Here is a 19,681-nt window from a genome sequence, read left to right as displayed (position 1 = left end):
AAGCAATTCATAGTTTTATTCAGCATTGGATTTAACTGATCAAATGTGATGGCAAGGATATTTATAATGACAATATTTAAATATTATATATTTTAATATATTTATTTATGAATTATAACATAATATATATTCTTTGTGTCTTTCAAAGTCACTTTCTCAAAGGTGCTTAAACAATGCAAAAAAAAGACAAAACAATATAAAACAAAGCATTGTAAATACAAGAGAAATAACAAATAATTCCATCCATTAAAGACAAGTTTTAGGAAGCATCTAAAGCATGTGATGATGACTGGGTGTTGAAAGAGCAACCAGTTACCGCAGAGTAAGCTAGCATTATCATTTTAAATCTACCAATATATCAAGCTAGCATTATATCATTTTAAAACATACATATGATACCTAACAGGGAGTCAGTATCATGTTTAAAATATAAAGATTATGTATTCACCAACAACTAGTGCCAGTTAGGATTATAGCTGCTGAATTCTGCAGTTATTGCAATTCATTAAGAGGGGATTTGGATGCTCCAGTGAGGACAGCACTGCAATAATATAAACATTTTAGACGCAATCAATTAGTCTTTAAGCAACAGGAAAGGCTAGCATAGGCTGAATATGTGTGACATCTATATATAAAACAGGGATTAATAGTGTTCTGTACAAAATGCTAAAGAGACACTGCTGTGTCAAAATTACTTTATAACTTTAACATCATAAACTGACAGATCTATAGAGGCAGACATTCACAGTAGGGACACTTAGAAGAATAACTTTAGTTTGAGTAGACAAAAAATGGTTGAATATCCACTTAAAGGGCACATTTTTTACGAGTGTAGAATAAGCCTTTGGTGTCTTCAGAATATGACTGTAAAGTATCAGCTCAAAACACCCAACATATAATTCATTATAGCCTCCAGAATCTGCCCATTTTGTTGTCTGAGTATACTGTAGCTGTTTTTGTAGCATGTGTCTTTAAATGCAAATGAGCTGCTTCTCCCCACTCAGTGTTCCCACATGTGTGTATGCTTTTCCTGTTATACATGAGATAAACAGCAGTCGGTGATAGAAACAGACATGGATAAAGCTGAAATACAGCTCGTCAAATTTTTAAAAATACCAAGTACATTTGATGTATTTGTGGTGGAGTCTTTTCAAGCCTTTCTGAAGTGATGACTCGCACACAAATGCTGTTTATAGTTGTAGTAAACACACACACACACACACACACACACATCTATGTGCGTTTACTGACCCCATGCAGCCGGTGGGCCTCAAAATCACAGGGATTAAGGTTCTATTTTAGCACCAGTAGATGATTAAAAAGAGACTTATTGGGTTTATATCACTCCAATATGACAGTGGACACACTATATATACACATACAGACAGTTCATCATAAGCTTGTCATCATAAGATTGTCATCATCTTGTTCATCATGTCCAGCTCATCATAAGTGCCCTTTAATCTAAGAAATACAGCTGCATCTTTCTATTTTAAATAAATGTTTATTGTTTAAACTTTAATTTTGAGAGTTGTTATAAAAGAAAATTCTGAAAAAATGTATACATTTTTGTTTTTTTAAAGCAAGCAGCACAAAACACTGATTGTAGAAAAAAGTTTTTTAACACCAAATTTGAGTATTAATAGGAATAAATGGCATTCTTAAACATAAAAAAACAGTTCTCTTTAATTTGTTGCAATATTTGATAAATGAGTTGTTAAGTGTATTTTTGATCAAATAAATGTAACCTTTGTGAGCATTTTCAAATAATAATAATAATGCATTTTATTTAAAGGTGCCTTTCATGACACTCAAGGTCACCGTACAGGACAGCTAGAACAATCAGTTCAAATAAAAACAATAGAATACAATACAAACTTTAAAACTCAATCGGGTCAAAGAGAATAGGCTGTTCTAAACAGATGTGTTTTGAGTTTGGATTTAAATTGTGAAAGAGAGTCTAAATTACGCAGATCAGAAGGAAGTGGATTCCAAAGCTGAGGAGCAGAGTGACTGAAGGATCTGCTCCCCATGGAGACAAGGTGGACAGAGGGAACAGTGAGGTGAATGGAAGAAGAAGACCTGAGTGTTCAAGAAGGTGTGGCGATATGAACAAGATTAGCAAGGTATGGAGGAGCGAGATTGTGGATGGCTTTAAAAGTGAGAAGAAGTATTTTATGATTAATTCTGAAAAGGATGGGAAGCCAGTGAAGCTGTTGTAGAATTGATGTGATGTGACAGGCAGATGGGGTTTTTGTGATAATACGAGCTGCAGCATTTTGTACCAGTTGTAATTCATGAAGTGACTTCTACAGAGCCCAAACTAACTAGTTTATGTATTTATTGTTGATTTGCAAACATCCCTTTAATTTCCTTTACTGTCAAAAATCTACCATGCATAATCCTCAGCTAAAAACATTATACTGTTTGCACAAGATTTTTGGCTTCATTCTCATCAAGTATAAAAGGCGACTTCAAGTTCTTCTGATTTAGCAGCATTTCCAGACCCTGTAAAACACAGCAATTAAAATACATCCATGCGTCACTGAGGCTAAGAATGAAAAAAAGGATAGAAAGAGATGTGGCGTTGCAGCTGTCTCTAACGCTCTCTCCTGAGAACAGAAACACTGCTTTAACATCATCCGCTCCAGTTCACATCATGCTCCATATGTTCACACATGCTAGTTACCCTTTTTTCACTCTGTGCCTCAGGGCTAATCTTGGCTCTTTTTGTACTAACTCTAAAAAATTGGTATTCTGTTAAAAATGTTTAGCTTTTGTGTCAGATGTAGGTCTCTTAGACACAAAACTAGACTTTTCATCAGTATTATCAATTCTAAATTGACAAAAACCACAACAACAATAAAAGTATTTGAGTTTTTACCTCGCCAAAGTATGATACGAGTGGAGAGATTTCACAGACTGCTGGTGGGTCTTCAATCTGTGCAGTACTGCAAAAGAAAGCAGAGACAAAGTCAGTCATTATAAAACACTCACCCTGCTGTCCATTTAAGAAACTGACTTAAAATAGTTCATTTTCTGCATGGACAGGCAAGACATCCCTTTTAGGCATTTTTCTTTCAGGTTAAGTCAGCTGGAGGAACTCAATTCATAAGGGGAATAGAGTTGATTTTAGGAAATGTCTACAGCACATCCTTTTCTACAACTGGTTTGTTTGGAATTATAAAACAAATTAAAATATGAGAGAAAACATCATATTTGCAGTAAAGGTCATTTGACGCTATTCTAAACAGTCAATATTTGTTTACTGATAGCAGTAGGATATGTTGACGTGCTCTATTTCCATGGCATGTGGGTACATAGCTTGCTTGTTTGCAGCTTCTTTCCTCATGGACTTGTTTACTTCAGGTTTACTCAATAATAATAGCCGTCTGCATGTAAATTCATGTTTACCTGATTTCTGAGTAATCAATCACGACATTCCAAAGAATGAAATACGAACACGAATCATCTTATCCCAAGTATATTATTCAATCGACAGTTTTGTGCTTATCTGTCACGCCGCTGATCTTGACTGTTTGGCGCCATCTTGTGGCTGAATAATTATACAAGTTGTTTAGCGCAAGCTGCAACTAGTCATCATTTCGGCGAACTTTACATTAAATTAAAGAGTAAGTAAATGATTACAGCTCAGATCAGTGTTTAGTGTCTAATTATTTCATTTTGAGGCAAATATCTGTGTAATAAGTGGAATAATGTATATCTAGCCAGTTGTTTAACCAGAATAAAGCCCATCAGTCCTGTCTCGCTAATGTAAAGGAACACATGATTTTTTAACGCAGATATAACCTGAAGCATGTCCGAAATGTAATATCCTTACCATAACTGTAAGTTTCAGTTTTCTGTTTTTTTGAAGCAAATGTAAACATTTTATAATGGTTTCAGTTTTACCATTAGTTAAAGTCACAAACATGATCAGTTACTCAAAGAAAATGGAACACGATCGTAAAGGACTCTTTAAAGGGATAGTTCACCTAAAAATGAACTACTCCACTTGTTTTAAACCTGTTTAAGTTTCTTTCATATCTTGAACACAAGATATCCTTAAGAATGTTGTTTCTGAAGTCACTGACTTCCATAGTAGGCCTATGTTTTGTTTCTAAAAATTCATAAAGGTTTTGAAGCACTTGAGTGTGAGTAAATGATTAGGAAATTTTCAGTTTTTGATTAACTATCCCTCTGAGACATTGAGGATGCTGTCCAACAATCCTTATTTGATGTGGATTTACTAAAGGGTATTTAGTGTTATCACCTATGTTTTGGTGTGAAGGGCTTATTTTGCTCATCAAGGAAGCTTCCACCGGCTGCCAGAATCCAGCGGTAATGTTGTGCTAGCAAAGATCGGCGTGCTGTGGTTGGTGTGTCCAGAGGTGCCCCATCAGCATTTTTCAGGGGTGAAAATTCCTCTTCCCTCAACACCTCAAATGCGACAAATTTCCTTGCAAAGACAAAACAAATTACAGTGAGGAAGAGGGTGATACCTGATTTTGCCCAAATTAAGAATAGCTGCAAACACACTTTGAGAACTGAAAGACGTCAAATACAAATTTCTCCATTTTGATGCCATTGGGCTTTGTTGGTTTCACCAGGTTTCCTTCTCCATCCACAAACGGCACTTTCTTGATTGCCACATGCTGCTTCAGCTTACTCTCAAACTTTCTGCAATGAAAGAGGAGTCATTTGCACAAAGGGCTTTGATTACAGATGAAGTCAATATGTTCCATATTCTTGACCAACATGCATGTTTTCTGAGAGTCTATGCTTTAAGCTTCTGGTTTTTTAAACAGTTACCTGTAGGTATTATGTGTCCTAAGCAAAACCAATAAGGTTAATAAATATTATTATAAAAATAAAATGGTATTTTAATAAATAGGTTAATGTTAGCTCAACTATTTTGTTTTGTGACCATTCAACATTTTCAACTGAGTTTGGGGTGAATCAACCTTCAGTAAAGGGACAAAAATCCCTCAGATTGGATTACAAACCTTTTCATTTGTCTTTTATGATTTCGTTTGCTGTGAAAGTGGGTGAATAAGATCGCTCGCCTACAGTTAGTGCAAAACGCAGCAGCTAGACTTTTAACAAAAAGTCTGAAATATGCACGCTCCCATTTTAAGGTCTCTCCATTGGCTACTGGTGGGACAAAGAATCAAATTTAAAAACCTTCTCTTTATGGGAAAACCTTACGTGGCCTGGGCCCTCATTATTCATCTCAACTGATTGTGGCCAACACTCCGTCCAGCAACTTGCGTTCTGCTCATCAGTGTCTATTAAAAGTCCCAAAGGCCCACCTCAAAGCAGTGGCGAACGTGCATTCGCTAAAGCTGGTCCTCCTTTTAGAACGTGCTGCCACTAGAATTAAAAATGGCTTAGTCACTGCTAATTTTTAAGTCTAAAGTAAAGACTCATCTATTTTCTAGGTTGTTTGAAGCACAAGTCCCTTCCTCAGGGGGCCAACGGTCTCGTGTTTAATCCTGTTTAGTGTGGTCAACTGTGGTAGCATCTTTGAACTAGGTGGAATTATTTAAAGAGTCAATTACTTTCTTGTTTTAGGCATTGAAACCAAACTGTTTTTTGTATAATATATTTTACATCTTTTATGTTCTCTTTTACATTGTGTGCCTATTGCTGTTTTGTTTATTATGTCCGTACTGCTTGTTTGTATCTTCTCTGTAAAGCACTTTGTGCAGCCTTGTGGAAATGTGCTATATAAATTGAGCTTGAACTTGAACTGAGCAAAGAATTTTAATTAATACTAAGTACTAAGTAATTAATACCTAACTACTGTTAACAAATGTTAATAAACCGAACATTATTATAAATTGTTACAAACTAATCTTGTATTGAGAACCCATCATTTTGCACCAGTACCTTGATAATAAAAAGATTTAGTAGGCTTTATTTTAGAGGTTCTCTTGCCTGGTAAAATAATGAAGCATTATTATTATAATAGATTACAGAAAAACATTGACTTAATGCACAATAAGTTGACTTTACACAAAAGAGAACGTGACTGTATGCTAAAACATTGTAATGAGAGTACATACTCGGCCACATCCTTTAAGAAGCTCCGGGTAAAGAAGTGATTGCAAATGTTCCCGGCACTGAACACAAGCTCTCCTCCTGAGCCTCGCCGCTCTGCCGTCTCTGGCTGAATCTCACTGTACTCAATCACCTGATATACACCGTCCACACGGCACACCACTCCAACAGGCTCTGCAGGATAGGCCTTTTCCACCACCTGACCAGAATCAAGGTAAACATGGCTAACCACCCCAAAACAACACGATCATAAAAATGAATGGGATTTAGTCAAGCCCATAAACAGGGCATTTTCACCTTGGCACCACAGTCTGCTCCGTTGGTTACACAAAAGCCAATAAAAACCGGGTCTGCCATCTTCACCAAGATGTTGTCCACACAGTACACGTGAAGAAACTCCACATTCCTTCTCTCCATGTCCGCTAAAATCTTGTTGTCCACCAGTGACCGATAGAGGCCGCCATTTCCATCTGAATAAGACATAAACATGAAGATGCAAACGTCAGCTGGTTTTAGTCAGTTAAGTAAAAAAAAAGACACTGATGTGACCATATTGCGTTGTTCACACGTAACGAATGAAAACAAATAGTTATGAAAGGTAGGCTCTAGTTGATTGTATTATTTTATGATCTGCTCTTAACACATCAACAATAAAATTATTTGATCAATTCAAATTCTTTCTAAAGCCAAATGAGCTCTGTCAGACCTGGAGCCATGGCTATTTTGTTTTTCTTTTCCAGGATGATCTTTCCATCAAAGCCCACAGCTGGTATCATCCTCTGTTCAAACATGACCACATTGGATGGACAAAGGCCAAAATATTTGTTGTCTTTGAAGAACTTCTCTGTGGGTCCCAGGGTGAACTCGCTGGTCATTATGTACCTGTTCATACATTATTAAAAGACAAGTCATTACAAGTTTTAAGTCATTTGCTTGTTTGTTTGGCAAGTGTCTTAAACCACCAGTCCATTTTTTATTATTACTGACAGATGTGTGATTTTCAAGACCCAGTTTTCAAAAGTTGTCAAACAAGTCATTGCATCAATCAAGCATTTATTAAAAGTAACAAATTACTTAACAATTATTCATCTATCGTGTTAACATTTTGTTTCAGAGGTCATTTCCACTACAGAATTTGCAGGTCCAAAAACCATCCACAAGACCAAATGGTGATTAAAGCTGAAATACCATACCATGGTACTGTGCACCTACAGCCATGCCTCACATTGGCCAGTTCCTGTACTTTCTGAATCCTCTCTGCCTGAATCTGGTACAGGGTTTTCCCACTTGGAAGCCCAACATTATACATGCCCTTGGGATAAGATACTCCAAGTCGAGTCCCCTGACCACCAGCTAACAGCAAAACAGCCACTCTGTCCTGTGAAATCTGCAGTAACCCTGAAAATGCAAGTAGTTTAATAACTTTAATGAGACTTTGAGCACAATGACGAAAAAAATAAAGAAAACGTATCATTGTATACTATATTGAACAGTTGGAGCTGTACCTTCATTCTCCCACTTCTGAAGGGTTTCTCTGTCACTTTTACGCACACTCCCAATGAACTCTGGAGGAACGGGCTGCATCCGCGCGTCAAGCCGACCATCAGCACTCGAGTGTCGGCTTGCGGACGCTGCAGCTTCACGGCAGTGCTCGACTAACTCGTCGGGCTGCAGCTGAGAAATTTCCTCCAGAAATGTGCCCCTTTCTTCCGCAGAAAGTTCATCCCAGAACTGTAAAACATGAGTCTGTCCTGCTGCTTCTAATTTCGCTTTTGCTTCCTCAAAGGACATCTTTCTCTGCTAGAAGCTGCTCAACACAGTAGTGATCGGAGTCGAGCTGATATTAGTGCTGATCCAGATCCTGTTTTCAACAGCCTGAAACTCGTGATCACTGTGCGGTTGTTGGTACAATAAACATAGCCGAAGTTACATATAACTGGGCAAATAAGAAAAAAACTACTGTAAAAGCATATTTAGTGTGTACTCAAGTCATTCGGCAACTCCCCTTGCACACATTGTGGCCGTGTGTCAAAACCGCTGACGACTGCTGCTTAGCTAAACAGTATTCTCGCTCCTCGCTAGCGACTCGAATCTGTTCATATATCCTAACCGATCATGGCTGAGGTGTGACAGAACGTCCCAGATATGATGTCTAGGTAGTCAGCTCGGCAGGGTGTGAGACACGAGCAGTATTTACTCTCGGTCTGCGGATGAATGACTTCCTCAGACGGCAAACCGCTGTCATGTGATCAGTCTGCTGAGTCGCTCTCCTTCCCCACTCCGAGATTCTGTTTCCAAACAGTTGCTAAAACTTTATTTCCAACAGCGAATATATTTACAAATACAAAATAATAAATATCACACGAAAGCAAAATTTTACAGTCTAGTGTTTATGCATTTTGTTCGGTCCATCATTTATTCAGTTGTTTAACAAAACACGACTAGACCGTAAGTGCGAGGCAGTGGCGCAGTAGGTAGTGCTGTCGCACAGCAAGAAGATCGCTGGTTCGAGTCTCGGCTCAGTTGGCGTTTCAAGTGATGCGAGTCAAGTTGGCAGTCAAGTGATGCAATTTTCCAGGTCAGAGTTCACCAAGCTTGAACTTTGCAACCTGCGAAACTTGATGCATGACCTTGCATTTCCGGTCAGATGCATTCGCCTGCATATGAATGGAAGTCTATGGGGAGAAAAACCCAACGTGTCCGCAGCTTTACTTCATTCTCTATCTTCGTTTTGGAAGACCCCTCCATCCATCCCTATCCATCACAGCAAGAAGGTCGCTGGTTCAAGTCCTAGATGCAGGGGCGGACTGGGACTAAAAATCAGCCCTGGCATTGTAGCCACACCAGCCCACATTACCACACCAACACAGCCCCACCCAAGGACACGCACATTCACTATTATATTGGTGTACAGATGGTAAAATTATATAAGCAGTACCATATTTAAAAGATATTTAAACATTTAATGTATATGACTGAAACAAAAACAACCCATTTATATATGCAATTATGTCATTCATTTTTTTTTTTTTTTTGGCTTAGTCCCTTTATTAATCTGGGAATCAGCAACTTATGCAGCATATGTTTTACACAGCGGATGCCCTCAAAGCTGCAACCCATTACTGGGTTACCCAATTCCCAATTGGCCTACCCAATTCACCTATAGCATGTGTTTGGACTTGTAGAGGAAACTAGAAGGAAACCCACGCGAACATGCAAACTCCTCACAGAAAAACCAACTGTCCCAGATGAGGCTCAAACCAGCGACTTTCTTGCTGTGAGGCGACAGCACTACCTATTGCGCCACTGCATTGCCCCCTTTCGAGATTAGTTCAGTTAATTTTATGTAATTGACAATGTCTGACTTGACTGCCTTTCTCTTTTTATGGTCCATCTCTGACAATTAGCTTGTGTTGCACTAACTGTTTGTTTTACATTCTTGCCAAATTTAATTATGTCTGCGTAAGCTCAGATTGGGTCGGCCCATCTTGAAACCATTCGGTTGTTGCTGATTGGGCCAATGCTTAACATTTACTATTATTCTTACTATTATCAACATCATCATCATAATTATCACATCTCGCACAAGATAAAAGCTGCCTACATTTAAAATACAATACATATGAAAAAAATTAAAAATTGCTGACCGGCCCACATTTAAAAAATGGTCCGGCCCTTCTGGCATTTGCCAGAATTGCCAGTCCGCCCCTGCCTAGATGAGTCAGTCAGCATCTCTCTGTGTTTGCGTGGATTTCCCCTGGGTACTCCAGTGTCCTTCCACAGTCTAAATACATGTGACACAAGTGAATTAAATGAGTGTAGTTAACTCAAATTGACTGAAAGTTAATTCTACTCATGTGAAAAGAGTTTTGAACTCAGTGTTAAAGGTAAGTAGGTTCATAGTACTCATATAGATATACATAATGGTTTGTAGCAATCGGTTTCCTCAAATGGTTCGAGTTATCTTATCTTATCTTATTGGGTTTTCAAGTACTCGGTTGTTTTAAGTTCTCTTCTTTTATTGGGTTTTACTGTGCTCAAATTGCTTCATTTACTCAAATAAATTAAGTTCACAGTACTCACATAGATTAGTTTTTGAACTTAAATAGTTTGTTGCAATCGGTTTCCTCAAACGGTTTGATTCAACTTAACTTATTGCGTTTTACAGTGTAGTAACAGTCACAAGCACTTAATGCATACACACTGGTGTGGTTGGCTGTCCATTTCTATATAGAGCCATCTTAATAATCAAGTTATAGGCCAAATAAATTAGGGGAACTCTCGATAACTACCTGATCTCATGTCCCTCTTAATGCTCATTGACAAGGCGGGAGCCTTGGGTTAATCTATCTCCAAGCTCAGGGTTCTCTCCTGGGACAGCATGGCAAACCTGCTAACATCGTCGACGTCAAGCATTATCTATGCGTGAACTCTTTAAAAAAAATATATAGTACAAGCATATATTTCTCGTTTTCCCCTCACAGTTCTTTATTCCGAAGACAGAGTTTAATCCCAGACTGACCTGAAATAAAATAAATAATAATAAAAAAACACCCAACTTCCATGAACAAAATCAAGAATAACTTTATTTTACAGTTATTTTACAAACATAAATATTCCCACTCTACATTCAATTTTGCATTCTATAGAGGACATAGATTTTATTTTCCTTTAGTCCAGTAAACATATTTTTGCATTGATCTGCACATTGCGGCATCAACTGAAACTTTGCAGATGTGTCATCACATCTAGATATGTTTCACGGTACAAAAATCTGGATATTTGATTAGTATGAATGCTTATGAAAGTCAGGGGAGCCCAGCAACAGTACATATGGATATAGATGTGGCAAACACTGTGCATTTACACTCACAGAAGCTGCAGCAAACAGCTCAATGATAAGGCAATAGACTAGAGGCAGTCTCGAAGAGTGGCATTCCTTGATTGTGTGAATCGCCACCAAAAAAAAGAAACGCACACAAATCTAAAGCCTTTAGTCTCAGGACATCTAGAGTCCAGAGATTTCTCCTGTGAGAAACAGTGCAAAACGCAAAACGGACAAAAATACGCTGCTTCCATCACGAGGCAGGCAATACAGCTTTTAAAGCCCTGTAGACTCTACAGTGCAACTTGTGCATATTCAGACAAGACACACACATACACATGCATTTACAAAGACGGAATTGATCCAAAGGGAATCGGGCCGCAGCTGAGCTCAGCAGGACACAGAAGGGTATTCGCAGTTTTTTCACTGATACAAGTTTGTTTTCGGGCCATGAAAAAAAGCCAAACTGTTCTCAGGGCCTGCACACATACTGTACCACGCAGAATGGAGAAGAGTCTCATCTGAGACCGCTGTATTCTCCCTGAGAATCAACGCATTAGAAAAATATTTCATTCCCATCTTCCTACATTTCCTCCAAAGAGTCTAAAAGCAGCTTTATTCCATTTATAAATAAGGCAACTATATCAACACTAAAGGTCTTGTAGAATCGCAACCCAGTGAACTGCTGGGTTTCAGGGCTTCTCATGCAAATGCCGTAAGGTCAACAAAAAACTAAATTCATTTTTAACATGGGTGTCAATTTTGAAATGTCACATCCAAATATACAAGATATCCATCTCCTGATGAAGAGTCAAAAGATATCATAACATTCTGTATACCTCTTTTAGCGTTTAGTTTACAAAAACTGAACTCTTTTCCCCCCAAGCTGAAACAAACATTTAAAAATGCTCTTAAACACACACTACTGAACTACTGAATACTATCCTTCTGTTGCAAGTTCTCCTAAAAATTCAAGTCTGGTTTATTTTATTTTTATTATTAAAATAAAGTGCTTAAATATGTTCCTTAACTAGACGGAGTATAAATCAGAGTGTTATAGACGTTACTGAAGTCCTCGCAAAACTAATAATGGTGAGAAATGATATTTACACTGAAGTTATGCAGATCATCTATGAACAAGAATTGTTTGAAAATATCAGTAGCTTTGTTTTCTCAAACTTTACCAAGACCAGCGGTTCCTCAACTCAGTCATCTGCATACTTTACATGAGTCTCCTATTGGACGCACACAGTTCAGGTTATGGAGCTCTCGTTAACTCAAGCTGAAGATCTGATTCATATGGCCACTGAATAAAAAAATGAAAAATGTAGATGTGGGTTTTTATTTTACAATTCTTACGTTTTTCAGAAATGAGTGATTGAAACTTGCATTGGCCAAAAAAAAGGTAGCTATTTGAGAAAATTTGTCAATTTGGCAGAAATAAACCCTGCAGTTCTGACTTATTTTCCTCAGAATTACATAATAAAATCACGCATTTGCCCATTATTAAGACATAATTGCTAGATATTCACTGTTAACAGTGGGAGAAAAGCAGTATGAAAAAAAGTCTTAAGTTGGTGGATAAAAACCCACATTTACTTCCCCAAAACTGAGACAAACTCGTATTCACAAGTCACAAAGTTCAGTTCTAAAAGGAAAAGGCTATATTTGACTACATATTTATAGAATTGAGAGTTTAAATCTTACAATTCTGAAAAAGCAAAGTCAGAATTGCGGGTTTCAACCGGTCTTTCCATTTAAAGCTGACTATTTAGATATACAAGTATGCAAGTACTGAAATTCTATTTTAACAACTAGCAAATGAGAGTCAAAACTGAGAGGAAAAAGTCAGAATTGTGAGATGAAGTCATTTAGTTTAGATATTTAGTGGTGGAACCAAATTTCCAAAGTTTCCTGCATGTAAATGAAAGAGACATAAAAATATGCAGAGTGGTGGGTCTGAAGTTGAGAATCACTGACTAACTGATTCTCAAACCACAATCATTTTCAACCTGGACCCAAAGTGTTAAAGACTTTCTTTTTCCTTAACATCTGTTTAGCTGCCCATCATCATGGGGAGTGTGTAGTGTTTCTTTAAATCATTTTATGTTGAATTCTTTTTCTAATAACCTTCTACATTTAATAAATAAACAGCATTAAAAAATAAATTATCAAAGAAAAGTCCTCAGCGGTATAACTGGGACCCCATTTGAGTAAGAAAACGTTCAATAATCCCCCATGTTGCTCTCTGTAACTTTGAAAACATGAAAAGTGTAAATTGAGCCTAATAACACAAACAAATAAGTTGAATAAACATAAAAGCAATAAGTTATGTGAGCGAAATGTAAGTATGTTGTTGATTTTATAAGAAAGTGCCAGACTTCACTACTGAACACTGCCATCTAGTGGAATGAGGACTCCGGAGCTCCACCAGGAATATTAGCATCACATCTAACAAAGTTTCTAGCGCATCCAGTTCCAGTTGTTTGCTTTAAATAATGAACTGAAGAATGCAGTTGTTTTGTTTGTTGTTGTTGCATGTACTAAATGATTCTGTAACTCTTGCTCTTTGAATCAATCTTGTGTGTGACTCTTCCTTCACATAAATCCTTTAATACAGTCTTGCAGTCCCTACAGCAAACAACTCCATATCCTTAAAGAAAAACTCCACTTTTTTGGGGGAAATATGCTCAATTTACAATAAATGGCTAATGGTCTAATCGGATTCAATGATTTATGCTAAGCTAAGCTAACAGTGCTCAACTGTTTAACTCCAGGTGATTAGTAAAGCGAGCCTACTTCCAAAAGAATTGGAGAGTTCCTTTAAAATGACATCAGAGGATAATTGAGGGGGTGTCTGGATTTAAAACACACGTCATTTAGAGATGCTCACATTTTACTCACAGCAAAGATTGTGTTTTAAGCAGAGGTATTGATTATTATCTTTCAGTGCTTTCTCATATATTCCAGTTATTCTTCCATTCAGGGATCAAAAGCAAACCTCTGGCTTGAAATTTTGAGGAAAAAAAAAAGTTTTGATCTTCCCATCATGCATGCTGTTTCTTGGCCAACTGATGCTCCATTTCTCCTTGAGTGCAAACTGTCGAAGGATTCCTTTCAGTAATAAAAAAAGAAAAAAGGATTTAACAGTGCTCAGGTTTCTCTCACCGGGACTGAACGCCAAGGGTGATCTTTAAGTTCTCATAGACCACATAGCTGATGCTAACAGCAGGGATGACCTTCATAAAATTGGGTGCCAAGCCTCTATAGAGTCCAATAGCGCCCTCTGTCCGTACAATGTGTCTGAAGAGTCCTGACATGGTCATCTGAGGACTTCCTTCCTGAGAAGCTGGAGGACAAATGAAAGATGAACGGTAAATGTCGGTGACAGGAGATCTATAGAATTAGGCATTGAGGGTTTCTAGCAGTAAACAAGTCTTGTCTGTTGTGAAGACTGACCTTGCGCCTGCATGCGTGTCCTCACTAAGGCTAACGGGTAGCTCGCTAACTGTCCACATGTGCTGGACATTGTACCACAAGCTAGCAGCACAAACACACCCGGATCAGCGCTGTCTGTGGCAAACCTCTGCAGCCATGAGTTCTTCAGTGTCTACAGGAAAAAATAGGAGCGATATTGAGTTAAATCACAGTGTAATATATAAAATAGCAATGCCATTTAAATTATTATTAACTATCCATTAACACAACTGTACTAAAATAAAGATTGAAGTAAAACACAAAAACAAATTTATATTTATATTAAATTTATATACCTGTATACTTATGACTTTCGTTTTCTCTTGGATTGCTTTTATTTTTTTTTATTTTTTTAAGGGGGCCTCCATTGGCTGCCCATCCAATTCAGAATTGATTTTAAAATGCTTTTACTGGTATGTAACTCTCTTCATAATCTAGCCTCAACCTATCTCTCAGATCAAGTGATCAAAATCTACTTTTATATCCTCAGTCCAGACTGAAACGTAGAGGGGACAGAGCTGTCTCTGTAGTGGGTCTGCGGTTATGAAACACTTTGCCCCTTGAGATTAGAATGGCTCCATTACTATCGATTTTTAAACTACTCCTTAAAGGTACCTATTTAGCTTAGTTTTTCAATATTATTTTAATAGTTCTTTCTACTGCTTCATTTTTAAATTTATTCAGTCATTTCTCTTGACTTATTTTCATGTTTTTATATCCTTCTTTTTATTTTACTTTAACTTATGTACAGCACTTTGGTCACTCTTGTGTCTGTTTTTAAATGTGCTTTATAAATAAACAAACTAGAACTTAAACATATATTTACTAGAAAATGATGCAGTGTTTTACATAATTCATTCCTGTTTGCCCAGCCCAAATCAATTAATTTAACGTAACATATGTAGGTGGATTGAACATAAAACAAGTGAGTTGTTCCAAAAACAGATTTCTCAAAAAACGTGTTATTTCAGCTCATTTAAAATAAGCAGCTTGAAAAACAAGTATTTTTTTGAGTGTGTTTTGATGGCATAATATAATTGATATAATTAAAATTATATATTGTATAAAATAATATAATTATATATAATTATATATATATATATATATATATATATATATATATATATATATATATATATATATATATATATATTTTTTTTTTTTTTTTAATATTAAATGTTCATATTCAGTTAACAACAACAACGATGTAGCCTGAAGTATATATTCCGTTTCTTACGGTGTAAAACTCACCTCATAAACAGCCAGGTCTATTCCAGCATAAGGGATGATACCCAGCATATTGGGAATGTAACCCTTATAGAAAGCTGTCATGCCCTCCTTCTTAAAAATATGTTTAGCACAGTCTGCAATTCCCGAGTACTGACCCGTCCTTCCCAGAGCAAGACGAGTCTTTAAAACCTTAAACACACAGAAGCTTTGTTTAAGCTTTGAGTGATCTGAACAAAGTCATGCTTTGTTTGGTGTAGAAAGGAAAACATAATTAAAAAGATGGTGAGTTACTGAAAAGTACAGTAATAAAGTTTATGTTCTTACCTCCATTGGGTAAATGCTGCTCTGCGCAATTGCGCCTGCTAGAGAACCAGAAACCAGTCTCTCTAGGATCCCCAGCGTCTCCTGATTACTGCCAATGAGCCGCTTAATCTAAAGGACAGAGCAAAACATACTAAATTTAGTACTAAATTAATAGATGTCACTGTTTGCCTGTAATGCAAGGTATAAAACACATGAACAAGTTTTCTTTATATTTAATTTGTATACAACATATCAACACTGAATTTACTGCAAAGAAAAATAAGCTGGAAGGAAATATCAAAATCTTTTTTCCCCAAAATCAATTGCCATATGCAGTTTTGAAATTGTTTATTTTACTATTTGCTATTCTTAAAATCTGTGTGAGCAGGACGTTGCTGGGACTTTTATTTCAGTATGCTGACATTCCAACTGAAACCAAATATTAAGTAACGTCCGGGGCTTTCTTTTTGTGCATCATTCCCTCTTAGCAAATTAACGGTAAGAGGGACATGGTTAAGATTATTGTGGCTGAAGTCATCAAACTAATGAAAAGAAAGCAATTGGTCAGACTTTGACTGAAGATTGCCAATACAAATATCTCTTATTATGCCAAATAAATGTTTTACTTCACACAGACACCAAGTCTACTTTTTTTCACTGTGAAAACTCCTCACACTGCAGATATCTTGGCTGTTTCTCAATGTGTTCTTCAGTGATCTTGCGTCCTTGTATTCTCGTGTAACGTCATCATCAACTGGCAAAGTTCAGTTCCAAAACTCAAGACCGCAAGAACGGAGTAAGTGTGCAACTTTCCAGATGTGTTCTTGATATTGAGGACTTGTCGATGCAGACTTGAGCATCTAACTTGCTCTAGAAGTCCCAGAAGTCATTGCGACTGGAGGTGGGAAGCGCAGCATTTTATATAGGTTTATTATTAAAGTTCAGAGATACAACCTATTTGTTTCTGGAGTTTCCCTAAATGAGATGGTGAAAGTAAACATTACCATGAACATCTTAATAAAGGAATAAACACATTAAGGGAGTTTATTTGCTGAAATTCAAATTCAAATCTGTTTTATTCTTTTTGTGCAAAGTATATCTGTAAGGTCTTTATGCATAGTATATATTGGGAAAAACAATATATATATATTGGGAAAAACAATAAATCTTTGTATGAATGCTGTAACGTTTAAATCATTTTCTGTTAAAAACGTATGAAGGTCATGAGAATGCAGCATCACATCACATCCCGAGTTTGTTCTTCTGAGGTGATCTGGCAAGACTGCTCTTCACAAGAACTGTCCGTTCTCTGCATTCTTGGAATTGAGAAACAGCCCTCGTCTTCCCTCAACAGCAGGGAAGGTTGCCCAAATTCAGCCCTGGAGGCCAGGTGATCTTCAGAGTTTAGTTCAAACCTCAATTTTACACATCCGAACCAGCTGATCAAGCTCTTTCTAGGTATACTAGAACTACTGACTTCATACAGGGAATGAAAGGGATTTAGGACTCACTCTCGTCTCGAGGCAGCATTAAGCTTTAAAAACCACAGTACGCTTAAGGCATTAGTTGTTGAAGTTCCATTCGACCTTTAGGCACGCACTCACAAACTTCCCTTTCCTTGTTCCCTCAGTGGAATCCCTCTGGCCATTTTAAAATGCATTCCACTTCATCATCAAGTGAACAAGGGAAGTTTACATGGACATACCCTCGATTTCTTGATTTTGACTGAGGGAACGAGTTGACTTCACGTTAATACGACTGTTACGTCACAACAGCGTAGTTTCTAAGTGCTCAAACATTTATGGCGTTGCATTTAAACCCAATCAGATGTTCAACCAGTAGTGGACACTTGTGTAACGTAATCAATGACGTACATCGGAGGGAATGTAGAGAACAGAAAAGTTAATGAGTGAAATGGACTGGAATGCAGCCTAGAAGCTTCCAGGCAGGTGTGTTAAAGGAAGTTTGGTTAAACTATGAAGGACAGCGGCCCTCCAGGACAGAGATTGGGCACTCTTGCTCTACAGGGTGCTTACTCCTTTTAATGAATCATTTTCCAGGACAATTCCAAGACCTTTCCAGAAGCTTTTACAGGTAATTCATGACCGGCGTTGGTCACAAACGGTTAGAGGAACCTCGGAGGGTCAAATCTAAATGTAATTGCCATTGCGCAGCAGAGACCAAGACCTAGCTCAGCTCAAACAGAAAAACCCAGGACAAGAAGCATTATTTCCAGGACAGTTGGTCAATCCATCAATCTCCTGACTGGAAAACAACCCTGTAGATTTCTAGGTTTTTTCAGAATGTATGGGAACTCTGTTCTGGTGTAAACTGATGGAAATAATGAATTATTTATTTGCCAATAGTTTATTTTCTTACTGAGCCGATAAAAAACATTAAAAGAAGCGTTTATTGGGCAATACTGATTTCCGATATTACCACCAAAAATGCTTTGCATCGCAAATGTTTATTTCTCATGACTTAGGCAGAAAAAAGTGCAGACATTGGATGAGGCTGTATCTTGCTAATCTACATCAATCTGCACTATCAATAGAAATATACTTGGAACAGTTGGACAAGTGACTGGGAATGAAAGGGATTTAGGACCCACTCCTGAGGCAGCATTAAGCTTTAAAACCACAGTGCGTTTTAGGCTTTAGTTGTTGAAGTTAAAATAGTAAGTAGTGTTTTTCCATAGTTTTTGTTAACCAAAAAGTTGTCTCTGCTCAGCAGTTTTAACCTCTATTATAGCTCAATATTCGTTACAAATTAAACAATTAATTTGACAACATGAGCAAAAGGGTTATTTGGTCACAATGTAATATTTTAATAAGATTATGTTTGCCTTATAAGCTATTATAATGTTTATCATAATATCCGGCACCTAGACTGCAGCTCTGCACAAGAGGTTTGGTCAGAGGAGAAATGGTTGTGTTCAACTAAGGTTGGTTTCTTTTGAGATTTTTTCCTTCACTTAAGTCAATTGGTGAAGTTTGTTCCCCACCACTGATGCCACTGGCTTTCATGGTTCAGGCTATGCATCGGTAGATTAGCTCTGCAGTGTTTGGACTTTCAGCAGTGAAATTCAAACCACACTGAACTGAACTCTGAAACTGAAAACTGGACTGACATAGTTTCAGTTTACTAGAACGTTTATGTGAAGCTGCTTTGACAAAATCTACATTGTAAAAGAGCTAAAGAAATAAAGATGAATTACCTGCTCATATGCCATGAACTTGATAGCAGATTCAGGTGCAATCTTCAAAACATTGATCCCATTGCCTCTCCACAGTGAGCGCAGTCCACCCTCGCGAATCATCTGGGTGAATCCTCCAGCGATACCCATGCTGTTACTGCGCGTTGCATGAACCTGTCAACACCATTCCAGAGGTAAAACATCTCGATTTACTAAGAAATATAGTTTTCTGAACACATTTACAAAGAGTGAAGTTAAGGTGAATACAGCTTTAGTCTTATGATTCAATTTATCCAAATCAATATGTTGATATCTTCAAAATCTAACAAATGAAACAGGTTCTAGTTTGACTTGGAATTTTTTTTCTAAATTTACATGATCACCCACACCAAGGCACTAATTCAAAGTACAGAACATCATGAGCCGCAGTGACTGTACAGTAATGGTGAATAACAGCTTACTAACACTTACACTTCGACTGATGTGGGATTTCATACTGGGATTTGTGCCTAGAGTGTCTAATGAATAATTTGTGTCTCTGTGGCAACAACAGCTATGATGAGTACACGCCACGATAATGACATTTA

The 19,681-nt window shown here is 37.3% G+C and overlaps 2 protein-coding genes across 6 annotated transcripts in view; both read right to left on the bottom strand.

Annotated features, from left to right (window-relative positions):
- Positions 1-2,324: 2,324 nt before the first annotated feature.
- On the bottom strand, positions 2,325-8,009 carry uap1l1 (UDP-N-acetylglucosamine pyrophosphorylase 1 like 1). Its single transcript, NM_200294.1, is given in 9 exon segments — positions 2,325-2,508; positions 2,885-2,951; positions 4,274-4,459; positions 4,540-4,680; positions 6,069-6,262; positions 6,361-6,533; positions 6,770-6,945; positions 7,257-7,461; positions 7,569-8,009. Coding segments are annotated over 9 exon segments (1,518 nt in total). The 5' UTR covers positions 7,855-8,009; the 3' UTR covers positions 2,325-2,418.
- Positions 8,010-10,622: 2,613 nt separating this feature from the next.
- slc25a25b (solute carrier family 25 member 25b) overlaps positions 10,623-19,681 on the bottom strand; it is a 30,528-nt gene continuing 21,469 nt past the window's right edge. For 4 of the 5 annotated variants that reach the window (XM_087252682.1, XM_087252683.1, XM_087252684.1 and 1 more), the window contains 5 exons: positions 19,116-19,268; positions 15,920-16,027; positions 15,617-15,784; positions 14,348-14,498; positions 10,623-14,237 (listed from right to left, as the gene is read on the bottom strand). In XM_087252682.1, the coding sequence (XP_087108808.1) occupies positions 14,053-14,237; positions 14,348-14,498; positions 15,617-15,784; positions 15,920-16,027; positions 19,116-19,268 (765 nt within the window). In that variant the 3' untranslated portion in view covers positions 10,623-14,052. 5 annotated transcript variants of the gene reach the window in all.

Source organism: Danio rerio, chromosome 5, assembly GCF_052040795.2.
Source record: "Danio rerio strain M-AB ecotype USA chromosome 5, GRCz13ab, whole genome shotgun sequence".
NCBI classification, from domain to species: Eukaryota; Metazoa; Chordata; class Actinopteri; order Cypriniformes; family Danionidae; genus Danio; species Danio rerio.
The sequence above is the reverse complement of the archived record's forward strand: the minus strand, read 5'-3'. Positions and strand labels throughout refer to the sequence as shown.